At 41.2% G+C, this 26,495-nt stretch overlaps 1 protein-coding gene across 1 annotated transcript in view; it reads right to left on the minus strand.

Annotated features, from left to right (window-relative positions):
• The window catches only part of UBE2F (ubiquitin conjugating enzyme E2 F (putative)), an 84,331-nt gene that overhangs the window by 7,491 nt on the left and 50,345 nt on the right, over positions 1-26,495 (minus strand). The window contains exons 8-9 of the mRNA XM_065637787.1: positions 24,684-24,716; positions 22,280-22,342 (exon numbers count right to left, since the gene is read on the minus strand). Of these exons, the coding sequence (XP_065493859.1) occupies positions 22,280-22,342; positions 24,684-24,716 (96 nt within the window). The remainder of the gene's footprint in view (positions 1-22,279; positions 22,343-24,683; positions 24,717-26,495) is intronic.

Below are 26,495 nucleotides of genomic sequence, written 5' to 3' on the forward strand. Positions count from 1 at the left end.
ATTTTTCTTCTTCCTACTCACAATATTAACCTGAGTTCCTGCCCTCAAGTACATCAGAGACCAGAGACTGATCCCCCCTCCCTGGGGGTTTGCTCACAAGGCTGAGGACCACGCTGGCCAGTCCCGGCAGCAAAAAGAGCAGTTTAGTGCATCTGTCCCTCAACCGTGACTAAACCAACCCAGATACTGAGACCAACTCTGATCCACCAACTCTGATCCACCTCCACATCATTTAGATTTACGATTCTGTAAAATTCAGATGGGGACCAAAAAAAAAAATCACAAAAATGCGCAGGTGCTCCTGCCCTTCCCTCCTTTGTGTTAATGAAAATAATGAAATAATTATAATGAGAAAGCACTATTTTAACAGAACATTATTTTAATCTGAAGTTTATCACCAAGGACAAATTCCAAACGATTTCTGTCGGGACCTTACTTGTGGTTCTACTCAAAGTGCAGTTTAGTAAATGGGTCTTTGGAGCACCATGGACATGACATTACTCAGCTCCAGCCAAAGCTTTAGCAGGAAGGTTTAATAACCAGGTAGATTTACTCATTAGCCCTATGAATTTTATTTAAAGCGACCTTTTCTTTCTTTCTTTTCTATCTTGCATAATGAGTATTCACGCCCCTCAACCCCCACACACCCACTCCCATTTAAAAAGGAGCTGAATGAAACCTTTGAGTAATACAAAAATCTCAAGTATGAGGTGTTTTTCCAATTCATGTTCCTGCCTTGCTATCATTTCTCTGTCACTGTTTTATTTAGCTCAGCCTCTACACCATTTGAAGAATTTTCCAAGCTCTGTAATTAAATTTCAGTCCTGTGAAGAAAAGGAAGAGTGGGGAGTGAACCTATACACAGGTATCTCCCACAGGCTCCTAGGAGGAGCAGTCATCGCTTTTCACAGCCCGTGAATTTTAAACATTGTTTCTAGACATTAAGTAATTCTGATTTTGCAGAATGATGAGAAAACGCTTTAGTAGATCTCTTTGATAGCTAGGTCCTAAGGGCAAAATATGGTGGAATTTTTACTGTAGGTGAAAAAAACCAAACCAAACCCAAAGAACGTCACTGCTGGTTTTACTGCAACTATTTGGAAAAAAAGCAGCATTGTGGGGAAGAAGAGAAACACTACGTTTTGGACCTTCTGCATGTATAGGTTGGTGACAGAATTGTTGTGAAAAGTAGCGACCTGCCTGCCAGGACACTGCTCCAGGGCGAGTCGAAGATGTGTTGCAAAGACAGAGCGAACCATTAGCACGCTGACCATGAAGCAGCACGTCCATTTGTTCCACGTTTTCAGATCCTAAGTAGGAACCATTTCCCTCGCGCTTCCACAAACTTTGCGCTGTTTGCCAGTTAAACAAAGATAAAGGAGCAAAAGCCCTCTCTGAAGTTACTGGAAGAGGAACGGGCTATGGATAAGGAGGCAGGTGTGAAAGCCGCCAGGGATAATTACATCTAAATCCCGTTTGTGCAAAGGCAAGGGAACCAAGCCAGCTGAAGAGGGCAAAGCACCTTCCCAAAGAAAACCGTTTGCTGGATCAAACGCAATGTGGGTCCTGACACCCTTGCCAAATCTGCCCTTTGGCTTATGGAGCAGCTTGGCCGGAGGCAGATTGTGGAGGCTTTTTCGAGTCCTCTGCAGTGCCAAATAACTCAGGTTTTGCCCTGACTGTGATCGCTTTTCTTATGACCATGTACGATTTTGGCCAGGTTGCTGAAAACAACGAAAACCTCCCGGCAGATTATAGCAGGGAGGATGGAGGTTGCTTGGTCACATAGTGCCTGATGTCAGGCGCTTGTCTCCCTGCTCCTCCAGTGCTGCTGTGGTCAGCCCCAGGCTGGTGCCAGGCACACTGTCTTGTCAATAACAGTTGTCAGAAAGGGCTACAGAGAGACTCCTTCAAGAAAATTACCTGAATCATCTCAGTTACACTGACGTTAACCTCCCCTGTGCTGCAAACGCACTTCCACCCGTGAGGATGCCGCTCATTCCCAAGAGAGGATGTGTCCTCGGGATCTGAGGTCTTAACGGATAAATTACGAGGGAGGAAGGGAGAGGATTTCCGCAGAGGAAATCGAAGCTGCCTGGGTCTGGCGAGAGGGTTTTTGCAAGTCATACGTTACTTAAGCCAAACGATGTTCAAACGAACCTGACCGGGCAGGTGAGGCACATGGTAAACTCACCTCAAAGTGGCCAGACCCCCTGTTTGCATTCAACAACCCTCCTCTATGTTTCTGTTTTAAAGCCACGCATTCTTCTAAAGAATGTAAAGCAAAAGATTTCCTTTTAAGCCACTTATTTGCCTAAAGCATGTAAAACAAAAGCTTTAAAACATCTGCATTTCTTCCACATTTCTATCATTACCTCTGCAAGTCAAACCATCTGCAAAAGCTTAATCAACTTTGCTGAACCTGAAAGAGGCTCCATCCATAATCAAAGCGTTATGAAAGATGGATAATGGTTTCTATAAATACTTTTAGCATTACAAAAGTAATGTTTTTCCTATTTACATCTGTTAGCACAATTAGCAGCTGTACTGTTGCTCATTTGCACATGCTGTTTAATGTACTTTATGCTCACTGGGAAAAGGCTTCAAAGGCTGTGACACAGACCCAGAACATAAAATGGGGAGGCAATCCAAGAAAAACCCCAGTGCAGTTCTCTAAATGCAAGAATGCTGCAGAAAAACAAAATATGTATTCTGTTGTGGCTGCCACAATTTCAGCAAGGACAACAAACACCAAACAGGGTGGTTGGGTGTGCAGAGGAAGTGAAGGATTTACTGCAATAAATATGGAGATAAATAAATGCAGTGACTCACAGGGCAAATTCTTATGAAAAGATGTTTTTGGATTGGGATGGTACTGTTGTTCTTAATAAGACAATTAAGCTGTAATCAAAGAGTAATAAAAACCCACAACAAAAATTAAACAGCTTCCAAAAAAACCCACATCAGGTCTGAAAGCCTTTTGGGGCTAAATTCTTTTCCAGTGTGGTAAAACCTTGAAAACCCGAGGCTAGCCTCTAGAGCAGCAGAACAAGTTCTTCCCTTGAGAAGCTCCTTCTGCCACTTACAAACTCCTAAACCATAAACATGGCATCCACAGGCGCTCGTACTGGCTGGAGACCCGTGGTCTCAAACAAATGGCTTGAAGAGAATTTCAGGACACTGAAGATACTGAGGCTCTCGCTCTCATTTCTCCCTCACCCTCCAAATCCGGAGGGCTGGGGAAGGCAAAGGCAATGACATGCACATTGTCACTGCACTGCCAACGTCTTCAGGCGTCACAGCGACACGCACACGTCCCCCTCATCAGCACAAAATTGAATTGGTGCGTGGAGCAGCTGACGTTTAAGTGCTGGTGTACGTCAGGAAAGCGAGGCTGCGTGTTCTGGATCAGCTACAAATACTTTAGGATTCATTACAAACACGGGAAAAAAAAGTTTGCCTACACAGAGATGACAGGTTTGTGTGGCCAAAGGTGAATATATACTTCAATTCCTCAGACACACTTTGTGGGTGCATTTAATTAGAACAATTCTTCAATGTTTCGTAACCCCTTTTAGAAGAAATCAGGGAACAGATACTCAATTCAGTATCCAGGAATAAATGCGAGTTTCTTATTTTACTTGAAGAAGGTTAAAAAAACCCTCACACTTTCATCAAATCACAGTTTTGTACTGTTAGAAATAAAAAGCAGTGTTCTTGAAAATGTTTAGAACCAGGTATTTGATATTAGGAAGATAGATTTCGGTATGTCAAGGGCTAGTGCAGGGCTATCAATTTAAAAAAGGGAATGAGTTTAAGTGGAAAACCTCATACTAGACAACGGACAAAGACAGATTCCAGTCCAAAAGAAGCTCAAATAGGAGTAAGTAAGCACAACAAGGATGAGAGACTACACTAATTTAAGCAATGCATTGACTCAAATATTCTACAATGCAAACAACCTAAAAAAATGAGGGCCTGACAAAACCACCTTGAAGCAAACACCCTGAGAACAAGATTTGGGCACGCTTCCCCTTGTCAGCCTTCCTGTTGCCTGTCCTTCCTTGAGCTAAGAGCCAACTGCATCAACCGAGGTGCTGACAAAGTCCCGCACTGAAATGTGCATCCTAAACTCTTGGACCCAGATCGCAAATCAAAAGCCTGAGGAGTTCCAGGAGGCACAGATCTATCACAGTAGCTCTTTTTGAGTCTCTCTGGAAGAGCAATGGGAGAAAATGCACACAGAATGGGTCAAAGGAATGGAGATGGCCGTCCTGGCTGGAGAAATCTGCTGCATGTTTGCAGGACAAATAGTAGCCCTGAAAAGAAAGGTGAGGTTGGCACTCCAGTCTGAAACGCTGCAAGTCTTACAAAGACCATTTGTAATGATGACTCTGCAAAGTAATTACTCAGACTTTCAAGCATGATGTATCAGTGCTACAAGCTCTGGGACAACCAGCTGAGAACCCTGGTAAAATACATAGACGCAAGAAAAAACAAAACAGCAAACAAGAGAGAAAGCTAGTAAAGAGGTCAAGTTATAGCTTACCTATGTGTTTCTGCATTTCTTTTGCAGTGATTAATTGGATCATTCCACAGCAAGAACTGTCTGGAGAGCTGTCCTGAAATGTTCTGACCTGCCTCAACCGAAGCATCAGGAAAAAAAGACCAAGGGATTCCTGAATTACTGTAGCAACCACCACATCTGGCATAACATTTTTGACACTTACAAGTTTCAATAACAATATCTTCTTACTCTTTACATGGGTATACAGAAGCATCTGTATCACCTCAAACTATTCTCTTCCATAGCCCCAGCAAGCTCTTGGTAACTCTCTTTTTCACCATAATTTCTTGCCATGACCCAGCATCAGATCACGTGGAAGAGCAGAAATAGAGAAGGAAAATCCAGTTTATAGACAAACTGAAAACAATTAAAAATGGTAACAGACAATCCAATGAAATGTTCAGACATTATGAAAAGGATAGCAGTATGCATGCAAGCAGAGCAGCTAGTATGATACGGTATACAATTTTACAATAGGTTTTACACTGCCAGTCTTTCTGTAAATCTTGAGAATTAATAATGCAAGATAAAAAAGCAGTAGCTTCAAAGCCTTGACCTCAATTACTTTTTAAGCAATCTTACTAACATATATCTTACTATTGTTGGAGTAAGAGCCAGCAGTACGGAAAATGAAAAAATGAGAGTTGCACAAAAATCCCCTAAAAATAATGTATACAGCAGTCTGATTACTGATTAGTTCAAATGTGACTAAATACAGAAGAGGAAAAAAGACAAGTGCAAGTAAAAATATGCAGATCTCGTGATCAGTATGAAGCAATGGAACTCCCCGTGGTGTTTGAACAGCTTGTAGGTAGTCCTCTTTACCAGAATAAAGCCTCCCTTAGTCTGCAAGAGTTTATTTGCAACCCACACAATTTTACCCATACCACTAGGGAATATCTAGCACAATCAAGAAAGGGCTTTAAAGGACACATTAAGCAAGCAAAGAGCAAAATATGATCACCTGCAGCCCCCCCCCTCTCCTCCCCCCCCATACAGCTTTTCCTTGATGCTCTCTACCACCTCCTCTCTCCCAGCAAGAACTGCAGTTCCCTCGCCTTCCTGCAGCCCCCTTGGGTTGCACCCAGGCCTCCTCGCCACCAGCTGAGGGAAAGGCAAAATGCATGGTCTGCTCCGAGCTGTGTGTGCCCACATGGGCCCGACACCCCACCTGGAGTGGGTCCTGGCTGAACTCACATGGGAGACTCACAGACCATCCCCTCTTTGCTGCTGCTGCTAATTTTTGTGACAGTTATGGGAGCTGGAGGTGAAGACTCTGCTGCTCTGTCAAATTTGATGGAAGTTGATGTGTGTGTTCAAAAGCTACGGGGACTGAGGGGGAGGTTGGGATGAGGGATGGGGACAGATGGATGGCATCACTGCATATGCCTTATTCTTTTACAAAAAAAAAAAAAAAAGACTTAAGCAGCAATGTAATTGCCAAGGGTTCACTTCAGTGGAGCTCCAAGACAAACAGATTAAGTATGGACTAGACAAATGGACAGTGAGTTGGACTGAACCAGCTGAACTGCTGGGCTCAGGGAGTGGTGATCAGTGGCACAAAGTCTTAGTGGAGTACTCACTGGGGCCAATACTGCTTAACTTCTTCATTAATGACCTGGATTAACAAGCAGAGTTTGCTGATATAAAACCGGGAGGACTGGCTGATACACCAGATAGGTGTGTTGCCAACCAGAAGGCCTTTGACAGGCTGCAGAATTGGACAGAGAGGAACTTCATAAAGTTCAACCAGGTGAAATGCAAAGTCCTGCCTGGGAACACCACCACCCACCAGTACATGCTGGGGGCTGGCTGGGTAGCAAGCAGCTTTGCAGAGAAAGACGTTGGGGTCCTGGTGGTCACCAGGCTGACTATTAACCCCCAAAGATGACCACTAGCATCCTGAGCTGTACTATGAAGAAGTAGCAGGTGAAGAGGGAGGTGATCCTTTCATTCCACTCAGGCCTGATGAGACACATCTGGAGTGCTGTCCCAGTTCCAGGCTCCCCAGGAGTGGAGAGAGAGTGACTTACTGGAGTGAGTCTAGCAAAGGGCCACAAAGATGATTAATGAATTGGGGCATCTGTCACATGAGGAGAGATTAGAGCGACTGACCAGGACTGTTCAGCCTCAAGAAGAGAAGGCTTGGGGGCACCTAAACGGATTTAAATACCTGATGGGAGGGTGCGAAGAAGAGAGGCAGACTCTTCTCAGTGGTGCACAGGGACAGGGTGGGAGGCATTGGGAACAAACAAATACGGAACATTTCTTTTAAACATTAAAAGAAGTTTTTTTATGGTAAGGGTTGTGGAACATGGGAACAGGATGTGCAGAGAAGTTGTGGAGTCTCCGTCCTTGGAGATACTAAAAATCTGACTGGACAGGGTTCTGGGCAAGCTGCTACAGCCAACTCCACCATGGGCACGGGGCTGGACTAGACAGTCTTGAGAGGTCCCTGCAAACCTCAGCAGCTCTGACCTGTGAAACACCTTCTGAAAATGTCTCCAGGACAAAGCACTGGAAAACCTATCGTTATAGAACAGCCTTTCTAATATAATTCAGAATCTCTGTTTACTTGGTTACGCTGGGCATAAACAAGAAAGAACAAATAAACGTTTCTATCAAGACCTTAAAATTGCAGTTACATTAAAAACACAAACTTCATGTAACCTACCAGCTGCCTAGTGAACCTTTTCAGTGTCTCCTTACTCAGTTTCATCACTATCCATCATTTTATATTTCTTCGAATTATTCTGCTGCTGTTACAGGAACATTAGACTGACAGACTCCAAAATAATATCCAACTTTTATCAGAGAAGTGAAAGGATAGAAAACAGAAATCCTTCAAAAACAACAGTGGCACTGAGGTTGACACATCTATCCATACCAGAGTGACGCACCAAATATAGGAACATTTTGTTAAAAGTATAATTTTTAGTCTTGAGGAATGGAGGAAGAAAGTGTCTGTCTTGTCAACTCAGTAATTCCTTTACTCTCAGCTCCACAGAAACTCTTTTGTTCTACACCTAATTACTATTATCTCATATTCCAATACATTCAAGACCAGATTGTTTAGTTTACAATAGAAGGATGGATTCCCTTCCCTACCCTATCCAATTACAGTTTTACAATTTAGGAAACTCTAATAAAAAAATTACTTTAAACCTGAAATGCCCTGCAATTCTGTATCTCTCCCCACTTACAATAATTTACATTAATCATGTTGAATCGATTGCTTCTAATGATCACAGCAAGGCAAAATCTTTCCTTTTCACCTATTTTAGTAGCTGTCTGTACTGTACTGCCTTGTTCAGAAAATTATCCTCCTGATAGCTGCCTTTATTTTTATTTTTATAAAGATGGCCACCAACTATAATCCCACACGAGAATCTTCTTTAAGCCAAGGAATTATAGCTGGGACTACTTATAGAATATAGTAATTTGTTATGGATAAATAACCGGTCATCGTAAGGATGAGTGAATGGTGTGGAGCCAGAGCCACTGCCAAGCCATTAAGAGCAATTCCCTTCACAGCAGCATGTTCTCTACTCTGTTTATCGCAAACATGGGCTGATCGTAGGGTTGAAGTTTGTAAGATGTAAGAAAGAAAACCACTAGGACAAAGGTCTCAGCTGTGATTGCAGTCAGTGCGGTGCTGATTTAAACCACAGTCCAATCTCAGTTCTGAAAACCAGAAAAAGGATTTATTTTGCAGACAGATAAAAGAAGTAGAATGTCAAGCTTAGACTACAAAATTGGTTGGTTCTTCCTTTGTGCATTTTAGCTTTTCTATGTAATGGGAACCTTTAGCACCTACAAGTAAAAAGGGCAGCACAGCAGAGAAAAGTGCTCTGTCTTTACTCCTTCAAAACTGAACTTGTCAGAGCAGAGAAAAAATAGGTGAGAAAGGTTGTCTCTGTAGGAACATTACAGCAAGACTCAGACATATTTGAGTCAAAATTAAGGAAAGATAAGAAACAAAATGCTATTAATATTTAAATGCCAGGTTATTAATCCAGGACTAAGAGGATCCAAATGAATGCCCAGACCCCCACAGCTTTATTGTCCTACCCAGGATGAATCATTTCCCTCCCTGCCTCACTGCGTTCCCATCAGGAAAGCAGCAAAACCCACGATGAGCTCTCCTTTGGTGTGCTTTGTTTCCACCAATGAAATGCCCTAAATAAGATCAAGGCATTCGATCTCAAATTTAACAGTGACTTATGGTGAACTGAGAATGCCCCAGCATCTATGGCCGCTTTTGCTACCCAGGCAGTGAGGGGAGGTAACTGCGTCCTCTGACCACGATAACGTGTCCTCATCTGCCTCAGGGCTCTGGCAATTTGTGTAACGTTAAGTCCCATCGACAAGAAACTACGCTCAAAACTGCAAAGCTGGATGATCAAACTAAATTTGCAGATATCAGATCCTATTCTATTCACACAAAAATAAGTGTTAAACGTAACTACATGTGCTACTATAAACCAACATAAACCAGGTTAACAATACTTAAATCTATTTCTTCAGTTTATTATAAAAGATATCAAAATGAAATCGCCTACAACTACTACTAACCATTGTAAGAAGAATCAAGACAAGGTGAAAAGCTTGGCTTGACTGCAGCCAGCGGAGAAAAATTTTAAAAAACTGCAGTGGTGAAACATTAATTTTAATTCCTGATGAAGCAAATAAGAGTCTTAAACCAAAGGATTATCTGTGCTGCTGTCTGTTAAATCTTTCAGGGTTATCTACCTATTTAAGCTTTGCAGACAGACATCTGTGAATTTTCAGACAATATGAAACAAGCAGAATATTCAAAATATGTCCAAAACCTGGTCTACTGCCTCTTCCTCCTATTAAATGTAATTCCTATTTATTTTTCAAGAGGGATTTCAGCTCATGGGTTCATATGCTCAATGATACTAAAGAATCAAAAGCAGCTGTTGTTTTCTACAGCAAGCATTGTAAGTACTTCAGAAGTTATAAAGGACTTTTTAGTTGAGTGATGTGCTAATGCCGCAGCAGCGCTTCTCTGCAGTAATGCAAGAAACCCAGCTACCTATAGCAATTGTTAAGTATCTTGTCCCTATAGATTCCACTGCTGGTGAGCATGTTCCCCATCAGGTTCTTTAGGCCAGCAGCACCATTAAAAGCTGTTTCTGTTGTCACAGCCAAATAAAACATAGTAAAAACAACTGCCCAGTCCTTCAGGAGAAATAGCTGTAATCTAAGCACATAATTAGAGTGCCTGACCACAAGGTGACACAGAGGAGAGTACTGCCTAATCAGAGAAGCAGTCATGTAACAACCAGCATCCTTACCATATCCTCAGATGAGAAAATCCAGTGGGATGCTTGATTAAAAGGGTCTGGATAGACATGGCTGTTAAATTGTTCCTATGAAACTCAGGGAAAGACTCATTTTTTTTTTTCCCAGTTGTAAAAATCACTATAAAATCTGCTGAAACTAATGGCAAAGCTAACAACTGCTGACTCCGATGGACAGGGGTGGCCACACGACTGCATATGTATAGAAACAGTGACTATGGTCAATCCATACACTCAACAAAAGGCCATGGGCTCAAAAGTAGTATCTTATTTAAATATATCACATGGAAAGTAATTTGCAGGTAAAGGTTTTGTTATTGAAATAAGGATCTTTCAAGACACCAGAAAAAAAAATATGCCGGCTTTATACATTTTGTTACTGAATATTCACACTACTGACAAGGTAGTCAGTGCACGATGACAAGCTGAAGTTTTCAGATGGTTTCCTCCTAAGTCTGCCAACACAGGGCTGGAATCCATAGAAAAGACCCACTCCCTGACAACACTTCATTTGGCAGCTGTAACCAACCCACGTTGTTCCCCTTTGCCAAAATGAACACAAGGCTGAACAAGGTAATATTTGAAGTTGGCACCAGTACAGTGCTGGAAAGAGATTCTAAAAAAAATTGTTTATTGCTGATCTGCCACTTTCCTACGCCATGTGCAACAGGTCATGAAATGAAATTTCAGACTATTTTGACAAATGTTGTGCGCTATCTTCCCTTGACTGATGTGTATGCAAACTTGGTTTCATAGCTAAAACCACAACAAGATGCTATCCCTTCGTGCTGTGTCAAGTGAGCCATCAGCCACCACACTCAGAATCACTGACAGAGGCTCATGCCGCGGTTGAGAAAGAGTGCGGGTAAGAAACCTCTGCCTTTAATCAAGAAACAGCCAGCACCATCAGGTGCTCTAGACAAGGTGGAAGAGATTTCTTGACTCCATTTTCTGATGTGTTCATACCAAAATTCTCCTGTGTTGCTTCTGCATGACAGGTGTGCCTGCATCTGTCACACTTCAAGTTGTTTTAGAGCAGGAAGCTACTCTGTCTCAATAAATTACAAAATAAATCGGATGAAGGCATAAATTCAAGCAAGCAGCACAGAGCTGTCAGTCACAAATTTGAGGTTACTGACAAGCACGCAGCAGGAAACAGGCTGGTAACGTGACATGCCAGATCTCATCACTCTCTGCACAATTAGCAAAATACCAGGCTACCTACATCACCTTGGAGCTGGATATTATATTACATCCTTCCAGTAAGAGCAAAGTTACATTTTGTTTTTATCTCCATCCATTTATGCAAGATTACATTAGGGTATGTTAACCCAGCATGTCACTAACAGCTTATGATCCCTCTCCAAACTGCGATCAGCCTTTGTTCTTGCATAGAAGAGACAGGAATGAGTGGCAGATAATCTGTATTCACACTTCATTCCACCCCTGGGTCCTGCAGGAAGAGTTAATACATTTTCATGTGCCATGCTGAAACGGAGGAAGGACAGTTGGCTTACGCTATTTTGTGGAACAGCTGCTACATGATCAATGCAAAACTAAAGGCTCATCCTGAAAAACTCTGAACGTTCACAAGTCTTTTTTAATTGAAGGAGAAACTGAGGACATTGACACTTCGCACATTTAGATGCACAGTATAACTTACTCATGTTTACCAAACCAGCAGCAAGTGTCAGACTCCGATCCTTCTGCCCTGCCAATAATGATAAAGACGCCTTCCCAATATTCTGAAGAGGCTGCTAAATAATGCTGTGATTCTCTACATTCTCCATTCAGTTGTCTTGACAGATGAAAGCAGGGGTTTATTATTGAAACATTTTCAGCTTTCTGTTTGTTATACCACTATGTTACTAGCCCAGATTTAGGGAACAAACTTTGAAAATGAGATGAGAGTGCCCACTTTTTAACCCCCTAAAATAATTCAGTAAAACTTTAAAGCACCTGATGAATGTTTTCAGGACAGAGCCTGGCATTCAGCTAAATGAAACACAAGACACATCTTGGAAGACAGACCCTGAAGTATTCTGACTTGCACAGGAAAGCTTGTAAAGCTGGAGGGAGAACCACAAAATCGTACTGACCTTTTCAATCCTCACTTATGTCCCACAAGTAGGGAAAAGCCTGCGCAGTACTAAAGGAGGCAGCAGCTGTGGACTCTGAGCTCACAGAGGCCTCCACCTGCAAACACGCGTGCTGTAGTGATGATTTCCAGATTGGACACAGCATCATTGTAAATGGTTTCTTCTAAACACAAGTACCCAACCAGATGTTTCCACAACACCTGGTGGGTTTCACTTGGACCGTGTATGCAGGAAATATTACTTACTGAAAAAACAGTGGGTGCAACACAGGAGAGCTACCAAGAAACATGATGGCCTCTTTACCCAAGCTGCAAACTCAAACCTTCTGGCTTTAATCAAAAGCATTTCCACCCAACAGAACTGTCACAGTTATTACCATGAAGTGTAAAAGGTAATTTACTGAGAAGGCTCTTCGGTAAAACCTGGCAGAAGGGAGTGAAGAGCCTCCCACATCAAACAGAAAGCAGAGCCGTGATGTTGAGTCCATCTACTGCTTCCCTGTGGCAACTTTTCCAGTTGCTGCGGTGGGGAAGAGCACAGCCAGCCCTGGGGAAGCTGTGACACAGAGGAGTGGCTCTTCTCCTCCCTGTGACTTCCAGCCTCGGGGAAGCGCTGCAAAGAGAAACCAGTCAGACTCCAGTACACGACCTTCAGAAACCAGTAAAGGTTTTCCCTCTGTACTGCGTAACGTGGCAGTGCAAGTCACTTTTGCACGCTCCATCTCTGCTCCCCAGCGCATTCCCTGCAGAGAACCGGGCAGGGTGCAGGTGAGAACCCGGCACAATGGCCTCACACATGGCTACTCCGCTCGCACCAGCCCAAACACGATAAAACACATTTTAAAGACAACTCAAAAGGATCTTCAAGTAAACGCATTCAAAATTATTTCTCTGTTCTAAGGCTAATTTTCCAGCTGTCTCGAGCCACCACTAAACTTCAAGCATCTGTGCTGAAAACAGAATGATCCAAATTCTTCCAATCTCATTAGCTTTGTTTGCCCACAAAATTTCATAGGGATGTGCCTGAGAGACTGCAGAAGTTTAACAAAGTGTATGGCTGCGATGGGAAACTATTGGCAAGTTTGACACAGAGAACTGGGATAAAAATAATGCATTAGTGAATTAAAGGAACATTATTTTTTAAACAATTCCTCAGAGAAGGCATTAGAAAAAACAGTTTGCCAGTAAAAACCTTTGGCGCGCATGGCCCAGACCCAATACAATAAAGAAACAAGCATTCAGATAGAAACAGGATATAAACTGGGGTAATACAGAGCTGCTATTTGACTTTTGACCTACGCATATGCTTTTCACTACTTTGCAAAATAAAACCATTTCAGCTGTTTTCAGTTTCTTCAAGGAACACTACCCATCAAAGGAACACAGCTATTCCACATAATTCATAATTATCTGGAAAATAAAATGCTCTTTTTATTTCTAGCTATTTCTAGTACTTTTTACTGCAAATAATATCTCCTCTGAAATCAACTGTGACAAGATGCAGCATTTGTGGACCACGAAATTTTATTTATAATATTTTATATAGTATAAATGTTTTATACTGAAATGTCCTTTACAGAATCTTGGACAATTTTGGCAAGCACTATCCAAACAATTTCGCACCCAAACTCTCCAAGAGTCACTACAGATCAGTGGATCAGTATCTCTAATTCTCAGACATATTTACTTCAAGATATTTAACTGCTAACAATTAAATCTAGCAAGCAGAAAATGCAGCGAAAAATATCCAAAGGAAAGGTTTTGCTGCCAGCCAGACACACCCACTCAAAGCTGGAAGAAATGTTCTTGCATTCTCCATTTATGAAGAGGTGAACCAACCCAAAAGCTTCAAGCAAGAAAAGTTAATGCACTAACTGACGCACTCCCTACTACGGTCACAGCACCTCTGCTCTTGGGTTTTGCGGCCCAAACCTCAAAGAACTAAATCACTCTTCTGAATAGGAGGAATCACGGAAGGAGCCTGAGCGACCTAAGTACTCAATGCCTTTGATATAATAATGACAACAAAAAAAGGGCAGGTATGACAGAGAAACAGACAAGTTACTGTAAGATCAGTTAAATTAATTCCTGTAAGCCAGAAGACCTGAGGAAGAAATATAGATAATGAAATTTTTTGCCAAACTCCCAAGTTTTAATTTTATTTTTTGTGTTACTGTTTTTCTGCTTAGAGGATCCAACACACCTGTGATATGCTAACATTTATATCTTGTTTTTCATTCAGGTGCATCAAATAACATTTCAAACAGACTAATCTTCTGATATGTGAAATTATATTAATAGCAGAAAACTAACTTCAAAGTGGCCAATGATAAGAGATCAAGGAGAATCCAAATTTGAAGACGCTATTTCAAGTGCATTTCTTCAGCTACACAGAAAAATGGATTTTCAAGGTAGACTTAAATCTAAATGTAATTATGCCCTTATTATGTATAAGCACAGAAATAAAAAGCCAGGAGGATAGAAGTACAGCTGGGCATGGCACTATTTGGAAGAGTCTTTACAAGGATCGAATCCAAAATGATACACAGGCAGCGAGCTCTGGGACTTTGTAACTGTCTGAAGGCGTTATCAGTCTGAGGATAAAATTACTCTAAACTTCAGCAGAGATGAAAGATCCCAAGTCTGCCAGCTTCTGTATTTAGCACCCCGCAGGGCAGCTTGGGAAGGAAAGCACAGGGCTCCCGCTCTGCGTGGCAGATTGGTTTATAGTGTTTGATAGAACCTGAGGTGAGACAGAAGAAGTGACCCCTTTCCACTTCGACAACGTGCTTCACAAGCCAGACTCAGTAGTTTCTCATGTTAAAAAAAACCCAACCAATCAACCGAAAAAACCAAACCACAACCAAAAAACCCATCAAGGATGAAATCACACTTGGTAAAAATGAAGTTTTACACTTTCGAGTTGTTGCTGGTTCTTGGTGGCTTCAGAACTAAAGAGGCTATGCTGGGCAATGACAGTTTTTGATGCAGAGGGACAATTTGGGGGAAAATTCAACTGATTTTATTTCCAAATGGATGCCTAAAGATCTTCTGCAGACCTATCTGTATTTGTTTCTTACTTATGATCATTATTTACAGGCAGACCTCTTGCTGACAACTTCCTCTTTCAATGACTTACCCATTTGCAGAAGATATAAGCACTGACGTTTTGTCAGGTAATGCTGGTTCTTGCCAGGATGCCCAAAGAAGGGTTTGAGAAATTAAGATTATTCTATGAAAATCCTAAACTGTTTGCTATTTAAGGACTCAAAAAAACTGCATACAATTATGAAAGGTTACAAAAGTTCTTCAGTGAAATATGTAGTCAGCAACTGTTCCTAATTATCAATGGAATTTCTAATGGAATTAGATTAGTACTCTCACATGTAAAGACAAGAAAACAGTCCTCAAGTAATTCAAGGAAAATGTTCATCCCAGAAGACTCATTAGAACAACCTCCAAAGACTGCAAGCAATTGAGAGGAGAGACCTTTTTTTAAGCTCAGTTTCCTAAGGAACCAAAGCTATGTGCAGCAATTAAAATCCTAAAAGGAAACCTTAGGAGGCAGCTTCATATTGCATAACACCATGTACATTAGCACATTATAAATCCATCTCCACAGAAACAATCCTGAAATAAAAAAACTTATTTTCTTTAGTACCAAGAGAAGCCTTTAATTAAAATAAAAAAGCAAAGCCAAGCAGTAATGTATTTTCTTGTGTAACAAAAAAAAAAAAAAAGAAAAAAGATTCAATAGCTGTCCCAGCAGCATGCAGGTGATACAAGGTAAAGCCTGTTTCCCAGTAGCTTCTGGGCTCACCTGTCACTGGTGCCAGCACTGACTGTGGTGATTTATTTGAGGGTGTGGTTCATGAAAATACAGCATTATCACAGGTGAAATGAGGCTGGCACGCCCTTGATATCTTCTGGAGGATTTTTGCTAGTGTGCAAAAATGTGTGGTGAGGAATCAGAATGATGTGATTTGAGCAGGACTAGAAACTGCAACTGTAAGGATGATCTATTAAAAACTAAAGACCATAAGAACCACAAAGACTAGAGCCACAAGCACATCATGAATCATCCACAGTAATGTTTAACTGCAGTATGTTATATACAAATTTCAACTCTCCTGAATTTTCCCCTTAATAGTCTTACAAATGTACAACTCCCTTCCCTCAGAATAAAACCATAATATCTACAAATAACATAACAGTGCATAAAGCTACCTGAAGACAGATGGACTAGAAATATAGTCAGTGACAACCAGAGCTGCCAGAATTTGGCAGCTGTAGTTAAAACCCATGCTTTCTAAAACCTGGGCCAGAGCCAAACTCCCCCCCTCGGCCCCCAAACCTGTGCAAAATAATTCGTCATTATAAAAACAACAGCTACAAGCTTTGTTACTGATCTAGCCACGGAAAAGGCAGAAAAACAGTTAAAACTCCCTTTGCTGACAGCAGCAGAAGATAGGCAGGGGAAAAAAGACACAAGAAGACCCTTTGTACACAGAGTTGTTGTGCTGTTTGTTCTTTAAAACCAGGCAGACAACTGGGAAATACAATGGCACATGTAGAGATGGGGACGGTCGGCACCCAGGGTGCGAGTGCCCATTGGAAACGGCACGATGACCCCTCCACGTCCAGCAGCAACTGCAGCTTCCAGCAACAATTACATCCAGTCTGACAACGGCCCTCATTCCTCTGGCTGGGCAGGCAATGAGAGGGACACGAAAGTGTGGCATTCGTGATCTTTAGATGTAATCGCCAGTTATCTGGGGGCAAGGAAAAGACGTGGCACTCCTACTGTTCAGTGCATTCCTGTCCTCTATAATCGGAAACAAACAATGATGCTTTCCAAGGAATATTCAAATAAAATCAGGGTTTGCTTAATTAAGTAAAAAAAGAAGTGTTTAAGACAGATGCGAACATGGACCTATTCTGATTACATTTCTCAGCAACGGCACTTCAGAACCGCTGGTAAAGTCCCATGAAAGAAGACATGTTAGATTTCACAAGGGGACAAAAAATACTCCTTGCAGAGAGCTATCTGTCTTACCCGTCTTACCCTTACACAGTGACACAGCAGGAAGCATTTCCAAGCACTGAATACTGACAGATGAGTTTCACTGAGAAGATGGAAAGATCATGCAGGAAAATAACACAGGGTGATAATGTTCCTCAGCTTCTCCTATTAAAACAACTCAAAAGCGCATGGATGAACAAGTAAATGAGTGTTTGCTAATCTGCAGGATGACAAAAATTGCTTTTGTATTTTAAATTGCACCAAATACAACAGGTGAATACAATTAAAATAGGACACAGCATTAGCATTCTTGATATGTCAGGCCTAGGCGAGGGAAAAAGCTAAGAAATATTTGGAAAAACATTTCTACTTTAAGCCGCACAGACAATGTAATGAATTTTCTTGTTGTGTACTGCACATATGGCTTTGAAATGTTTGTTGGCAAAGGCAACCGCTACTAGGAAATAAAAGGGCTTTTAAGGAACCCAGCGAATTGCAATGTCCTGAGGTAGTATCTCAAAACAACCGTGACAGATGTATGTATGGAAAGTATTTTCTAGATTTCAGCTGACAAATAGCAGACACAGTGCCCATAGCATCTCTGGCCAAGGAATACACAAGTCCTGAACTAATAAGCTGATGTGGTTTTGTATTACCAAGGTATATCCCTGTTCTTTCAGTATTCAGCATACCTCACCGCCACAGAAAGCAAATCAATAGAGCTCCATTTTTTCACTGTACAAACCAGTAAATCCTACAATTTTTAGCACATAATAATTTTGAGTGAATAGTCACTAAAACTTAACCACTTGCTCATTGCATAGGAATCGACGGTATTTATTTGTTTGACAATTAATGGTTCTGGCCATCCACATAATTACTGACAGGCTGACTTCTCCACTAAATCCAAAGCAGTCCCAACTAATTAACAAGTCAGCAGCTCTTTAAATTCAACAAGAAAACTCACACTACCAAACTGATGAGATTTGTATCTGTGTGAGAAGACGATGTTGGGAAACATCATGCATAGTTTACATAGAGACATCAATCATCTTTTTATTCTAATTTATTGAGTTCTAAACTAAGAGAGGATGGTTGCTTATCTTCCAGTGATCGTGACCTAACTGCAGTGAAATATGGGCACCAGAAGTGTTCTAAAAAATAACACTACAAAAATGAATAATGCAAACTTCCCCTAAGCTGGAAACAATTATGAGTTAAATGAAGGCAGAGGGGAAAAAAAGAAAAAAAATAAAGAAGAGTGAAAGGAAACTACAACTTTATCTGAATGTTGAAAGACACAATCAACAAGCCTGCAAGAAGGTTTGAGTTTAAAAACTGGCCGAGTGTGGAAACTGGCAGCAGGTCTACAGAAATCCAGTCACTAAAGTGGATGTAATCAAGGCACCAGTGGTCAAATCCACCCTGCAGAGGAGCGTGCATGGGCTGCAGGAGGGGCTGACAGCAACCTCCGGAGGCTCAGCAAGGCCAAATGCAAAGCCCTGGCCCTGGGACACACTCGGTCCCTGCACGGGACGGCCCGGGATGCCAGGCTGGGGACAGCTCTGCTGGGAAGGCCTCAGGGCAAGGAGAACCTGAGGCCTTGTTGGTGGAGAGGACAAGGCTTTAGGGGGACCTAAAAGCAGCCCCCCAATACTGACGAGGAGGTTACCGAGAGGACAGAGCCTTCTTGGAGGTGCGTGACAAGAGAACATGAGACTGAGCTCATAAGCTGAAAGGTGGGATGTCTGACTGTACGTAAAGATTACCGTGTGGGTAACTAAGCTTTGGAGCATCCAACATCTCTTGATGACCATCATAAGATAAACTGGTAACTGGCAAAACTGAACCCTTACAAAATTGATGGCAATGATGAGGAAATCACTTGAACAGTACCATTTAGTACAGACAAATACAGGGGTCCTCTTTCTGAAAAACCGATTAAAGCCACACAAGGCAGCAGACAGCATCCTCTGACACTGAACAGGCCTTTTGATGAAAATAACTGATCATAACACTGGTCTCTAGGTCACTTCAGCACCTGATGAGAAGGTAGTTTTTGGATACATAAGTGGAAGACTAGCAAATCTGAATATTGAGATAATCTCTTTGTCTAGCATTTGTGAAAATAGATGCTGATGACTGCCCAAATTTGTTGCAGAGCCTTTTTCTGAAAAGTTACTGACATCTTGCAAAGTGTGTGGGGAAGAACTGCAGAATTACTAAAGCTGCATAAACAATCATATGTACTTAAAAAAATAATTCATGTAAAAGTGACTTGATGATCACCGGCTGAGGGAAGCTGGAAGGGAAGAAGTTCAGTAACTGACAGCTCCTTCCTCCAGACGAAGGAGGCCCCCGAGGGCTGGAAGCTGAAGCTGCTCTAGCTCAGATGTCAGATAAGACAGTTTTTTAAAGCAATTAATTGAACAACTTGAGCTCCAAATTTTGTATCATTTTTACATTTCAGAACAAGGCTTCTTTCCTAAAAGGTACAACTCTGTGCTCTGGTATAGGCCACAGATTTAATGCAAAAATGAAGAGGCCTCTTATGCAGGAAGAGATAACTGTCCCTTCTAGCCTGATCTGTAACACAAACATTCACAGCACAACTGTTTTCCAATAATCAATAATAAGGATTTTAAATCTATGATGTGACTTCTTCCAGCATCTGCAAGGCGGCAGTCATTTTTGATGACTTAATACCAGCCTATGGAGCTCAACAAACTCCAGTCTTGCATTTTCAATAACCAGAGGCAAGCTTCAGATTAGCCGCTAACCTCTCGGGCAGCCACACTTAGCCTGGATTGCCAGCAAAGGGATCCCAAGATTGGAAATCCGAAATGACATCAGTGAAATACTGAGTCAACTCCTCCAGGAGAACCACAGAAAACAGCTCAAGAAATGTTGGTTTGGCTGTTACAAGCCATATAGTCCCACACTGCCAAATGACCAAAGGCATTCTCATACAGTATCTGTTAGACACAAATGTTTGTATATGAAACTATTTGTATATAGATATATTTACACATCCGTTTGTATATAGATTGTGCATGCAGGCATTTATATTACATATACACTATTTGTACAGTTAATTCTATTACACATGTAAAAAATGTCTCAGGGAAATTCATGAGCATTCCCATGTTAATAATATGATGCATTGCAAGTATTTTATTAAGAGACAGGACAGGACCACCGCAGTTTGACTTCACAACGAAGTGCTTATACGCTACATGACATCTATGCCCAAGAGAGACAAAAACTAACCCACACTGCAATTGAATCCTTTGAGGCTAATTGTAAAAGCAGCCATTTCTCTGCCTTGCATAATTTATTCTCTCCAGAAAGGCATTATTCGTTTTGTCTTGATGTTGCTGTAAGATATACTATGGAAAATCCAGCACTACCTGGTGCTGTCACTATAAATTAAATACCTAAACTAGATTCAGATGAGCTCAAAAAACCCCTTTATATGGCAGAATATGAATACAACAGATGCCTATGAGAACACTTAAGAGTTTACTAAATTAAAAAATGTTTGTTCCAAAAATATTTTTCATTTAGAAGACTGTCAAAAAACCCACTCAATTTCCCTTTCATTTCCTCCATGGCTGCTGTTATCTGAAAAAAAATACCTTTGTGCTATTAGTGTGGTATTTTGAGTGACCACCTCTCTGTTTTTGAGGGAGGTGTATTTTTAAAAGCAGGTAACATTCTTTCGTTATGTGGATTCCCAAGATTTCCAGTTTCTGAATGAGGCTAAGAAATGCAGGATAGCAATTTCTAAGCATTTAATCACTCAATGGGAAGAGGACTTTACTGTCTGGCTGGTCTGAGGTCTATTAATAACAATCTAATAACAATCTACTCTAAGCACAGGCAAGGCTTGCCTGTCCCAGCCTCAGCACATCCGACACAAGACTGTACTATTAATAGGACTACGGGAGCATCTCTCCATACAAAACCCTACCCAGACACCAGGCAAACCGCTTTCCTTCTGGCAGTTAGAAAAAATCAAGTGCCAAATTTGACACAGCAATAGGAGTGTAGCCTCATCATTCCCAAAGAGCTACAAATTTACATGGCAAGATATTAGAGAGTAATTCAGTCTAACAGTGCAAACAAAGAAAATTATTCAGCCTGCTACCTTCACTATGCTGGTTTTGTTTCTCAGGCGGTATCCCCTCTGTAACTGTTTTCAGTAGTTTATGGCTTGGAAGGCTTCCTGACACTCTTTGACAAAAGAATCTAACAAAACCATTTAAGAAACCCTCTTCCAGAGTAGCTTTCTACTAAATTTTTCCCAGCTTAGGCTTATGGTCTCATCCCAGCCCTTTAAACACTAATAAATACCAGAATAGCTACAAGATCTCATTAAACAAAAAACAGCTGGAAAGATGAACTTGTAGTCCTGATATTTCCTCTTGAAAAAATGAGATAAATTAGAAGCACTGCCTGAGTGCATTTTCAATGAACTCTTCAAATCAATGTTTACCTGGAAGCTTTCTTCAGTCTTTAAGGTTAGCTTCAACAAAAGTACTGGATGGGTTTAATCAAAATGAGATCTTGAACACACCAAGTGTAACTTTTATATGCATAAGGTATGCATCTATGTAATGTAACATGACACAACTTCGGAGGTCCATAAATGGAGAAGTTACTCTTGTTCACCTCTACCTCCACACTCAGTGTCAGCTGAAAGATACATCTCGCAGATGTTTATCAGGACACTAAGCAATACCATGTTTTGCTTTGCCCAGTCCATAACACACACAGAACAAATAAGATCAATAAAAAGAAAATAAAGTTTCCACTCCTGTCTTTCAAATGTGCCCAGATTTCTCTTGGCTTCATAAAAGCACGCAACACATAAGAGTTGTGAAGAGAAAAGCTGCATTTTGAGAGAGACAGAGAAGGATGAGACACTCAAGTAAATGCGCCACAACAGTTCACTATTTTGCTGCACAGAACGTATACAACTTCAGAGAAGATCTCAGAAACGAGAAGGAAAAGATCATCTATTTTGGGGATATGACTACATTATGGTCAACAATTCTAGCATATGGTGAATAACACTACTGTGTCAACTTTACTTTCCCAGATAAAGCACATATTTTTGAATAACTGGTTGCTGATACAATGAGTCACTCGACTGCCTGAAGTACGAGCTCAAATGCTTTAAAAGGACTGAGTGGGGATCACCGAGTACAGTATGTGTACTCGTTTAGGAACAACATGTTTTAAATAAACTGCTGACTCACTTTGTCACGCAAATGATGCTCTGCAGCCTCAATATTCAAAGGATCGTCAAAATTCAAAAGATCCTGTAAAAGAAACAGAAAACATTAGAGAGTTCCCACTCACTGCATCATCCAGGGAATCCAAAGCCCTAATGAACAAGATAATGAAACAAAGCAAACAAGACCAGCAAGTGTAGTGCCATTTTCTCTCTACCTTGATAGGTATCCCTGCCAAAGGTAAATGCAAATGAATTTGATGATTGCAAATCAAATCACGAGTCAATTAAAGGACAACAGCAGCAAGGCATTCAACCCTATTTAGTGGCACACCACACACAGCCCTGTGACACTTCGGTAGTGATGCATTTCTGTTTGAAAACTGAGACAGTTAAATCAAATTTTGAAGGAACATTCCAAGCCTTAGGAGGCACAATTCCTGCTGATTTTTGTTCAAGGCTAAAGTAAACCCTTAAAAAAACCTTGCAACTAGCATGGTGATAAAGCAGGAAGAGTTTCCTTAATATCACCTCCATACCATTCATTCTCTCTATGAAGAAACGACATAATCTGGAGCTTGACAGACAGGAAGGTTTTAGTCCAATGGGAAAAACAGAGCCCAGAAGAAAGGGAGTGCAAAGAGCCCAAGGGCTAACGGCATGTGGGGGCAGGGAGCAGAAGGAGTCAAAATAAATCTCAGGTCTATCAGTTTAATCTCAAGAAATACTAACTTCAGAAGGAGAAACGGTCTAGGGTTAAAAACAATGGAGATCAAGATTCTTATAGAAGGGGAATCATCATTAAAAATAACACTGAATCACAAAACCCTCTCTTTTGCCTGCAGCCCAGATCATTTTCCCCAGTTTAAGGCCAGCCTGTGACAGCAGTGAAATGCCATCATTGGACAAGTGTGAAAGGCTCATGTCACTCTCTGACTCATTTTCAAGCAGCAAACCTCCTGTTTCACTCAAAACAGGACACCAATCCACCTCATTTTCACTCACTTTCTTCAAGAAAACCACAAAAGAATCTGCAAGGCCAGTACAACCCAATTCCAGCTTTTCAAAGCCTAATTATGTATTAGAAGCTGGGTGTGGGGGAAATCCAAGAGGTAAGCTGGGAAGCACAGCTCTTACGAGCCATGACAAATCCCCGTGGTCTCCGATGCGTGACCATCACTCTTCGCAGCTGTTTGCCCAGCAGATTATTTCTACATACTTTTCTGTCTCTGAAGGTACTTCTTTGTACCTCCAGTAGATTCTGCTTTCTTCCAGTTATTTAACATGCAGTGTGAGACTAACTGTGAAATGCAATTACTCTTTGTTGAAAAGGCGAATGCTCTCCAATCTTCTAAATCAACTTACTAAAGAAGTTGTCGCAACAAATCAAGCCTTTGGATGCCAGGAAGGCTGGGAGATTGTAACCAGTCACCGGCATGGTCTGTGCTACAGGTTTTAGAAACACACTGTGATCGTGGTGATAGTGCTGGCAGCACAGCTGCTGCGCTGCCCCTCCTCCTGCCGACACTGGTGCAAGGAATTCCTGTCTCTGAAAATAGGCTGGGGCCAGCAAAGCCCACAGCGATGCTCCTCATCCAAAGCTTTTCCCAGCCTCCCCTCTACACCCTGGAGTAACTGGGGTAGTTCTCTCTAGAGTTGATGACAAAACTGGTGATCAAGTTAGCACCTTTGCTTTCCTCTGACAGCAACGGCTATGGAAGGGAACCATAATCCTGCACTCCCTAAAAAAGGCAGCTTTTGTACAGTAAAGACTTAGCCTCCTTCTGCTTTTAGGGCAAAAGTAGCTGCTGCATCCCGCTTGCCTCTTCCTGCCTTCTCCTCCATTTTCAAGTTGCTCTTGTAATTACGAGGCACGGGTTTCTTGCTCCTGTCATTCTAAGGAAAAGGGGGAAAATGGGATCCTTAAATGAAACTGTATCATTTCTGTAACAAGTCGGGATTTATGCAAATTTTGCAGGGGGTACCAAGGCCCTTGAACAGTCATTTAAGTGTTCAAAATAGGAATGAGGCTGCAGGGAAGTCACTAACTCACAAACATCACTTTCAAAAAACATAACACTAACATAGCTCCTTCTCAGAGTAATATGAATTTCTAGTTCCCGCAAACCAGTGGAAGGAATTTCACAGTGTGTGGAACATCCCAAGTAACTTGTTATCAAAATATCCCATAATAGACTTGTAACCAAAAGTAAAACCAATGTATGAAAACGCCGGCATTACTGTGTGAGTCTTGCAGTTATACAAACAAAAGCACAAACTGATTTCATACTTGTACAACACCCACTGAAGCCAAAGGAAATAATGACCTTAAGTTCAAGACGCAACAGACAGGGTTCACATCAGGTGATGCTGAAACCAAACCAGGCAGGAAAGAGGAAAATGGATATGCAAAATATTCATTTACTTACAGTAAATAAAGAGTTTAACCCCCAGACGACATCCTGCAAAGGAAAAGCACAGTGAGTTACGCATTTCAGGTGTTTTGAACACATTCATATACTTTATTTTTTCTATTAATCCATGAAATTACTGGAAATCAAATCTAGATTAAGGGTGATTTTTTATTAATTTAAATCAAAATATTGAAAAACCTTTCCCATTTCATGAATGCTTATTATTTAGAAGTCACCAAAAAACAAATACTGAATGTTTAAATACAAGTTCAGATCTTTCATTGTGTATAAGAGCCTTATTCCTATTGCTTCTCTGCACAAAGAAAGGAATAATATCTTATTAATATTATATCTTAATAGTATATGCCCCCAATTGAAAACTGCACCGCTTAGTTCAAAGTGTGGGTATGAAACTTACTTCAGCAATCCACTCTTAAAATTAAAATGTTGTCAGACAAATATTTGAAACTGTGTCAAAGTATCAGAGAGAAGACGTTTAGGCATAGTGTGAGTACAGAGAAATACCATTCTTCTATAACCATATGTCTCAAATCATTTTATTGCCTTTAAGCATCTAAACACAGCTGAATAGAGGGTGTTCGCAGTTCCTTCAAATGGGAAGTTTCAGGGGAAACTGCTGCCAAATGTTCACTCATTTTGTGCCATCAAAAGCAGCTTATTTTGGGGTGGGAATCTCCAGAAGGGTTCTACTAGGACCAACCTCGGAGTCCACATCCTCCCTGACTAGCTTCAAAGACTAAGAAAATGCACAAGATCCAAGTATAACAGAAAGAGACTTAACGGGATCAACCAACAACAACTCCACTCCAAGGCTAAGTTCTGCTACCTAGAGGAAAGATTATTTTTTTTAGTAGCAACATAACTAAGCTATGCAACTGCAAAACCCCACTGATCTCTGGGCATTGGAGTTCACACCTACCAGACAATTAAGCAAGCTCAGCATTGCACCTCCTGCCCTTGCAGCCTGCTAGCAGGTGACTGCCTACCCATGAAAACCACACTGCCTGATTCCCAGTAGCAGGACAAACACTGCACGTTAATACATTCATGGATAAAAGGTATCTGTCACTGTAAAGATAAACCCTCAAAGCAAAATCTTCCTAATCACAGCAAAGAATTTCAATAAACAAGTGTAGTTTCAGCTTGTTTCCCTGTTCTGGGCGCTCCACTGAGAGTGGTGGACCAGAGAAATCCACACCCCTTAAGGACACTGTCCAATCATGCCTAAATGAAAAAGACACAATGTTAGCATTATCCAGACAACAGCCTCTCACGATTCTATTTTCCTTTGATCTTGCACAAACAACCTACTCAGTTTATCTGCTTTTAATAGTGTCAACCTGCTCAGCAAAGCTGATGTTGTCAGTGTGCTCAGTTTTAGCATCTTCTAACGAAATCATTAGGTGTGGCAAAGGCAGCAACTCTTCAAATGTACTCATCACTTCTAATGGCAGCACAGACACACAAACTGCAAAAAAGGTCATACCCAATACACATAAGAATAGCAGTTGTCCACACATTTTAAGACTACAGTGCTGAGCAGTCATCCCCACTCCCAAACAACCATACTGTATGATAAAATGGACTATTTCAAACAACAGATGAAGGCCACTGTTTTACCCTTCATTTCAGTTCTGTAATACTTGTTCAGCTATGACTGTCACTGAAAAAAGGCACAGCAGAAGTTAGCAAAGCATGGTATTAAGGAAATCTGTATTAAGCAATCCCAGCGATAAACTATTTGTGCAGTGCAGTGGTGCTAGAGAAAAAATAAGCCAAAGACACTGATTAAAGGAAGATTTCAGG

The sequence above is a fragment of the Caloenas nicobarica genome, chromosome 6 (genome assembly GCF_036013445.1).
Source record: "Caloenas nicobarica isolate bCalNic1 chromosome 6, bCalNic1.hap1, whole genome shotgun sequence".
NCBI lineage: Eukaryota > Metazoa > Chordata > Aves > Columbiformes > Columbidae > Caloenas > Caloenas nicobarica.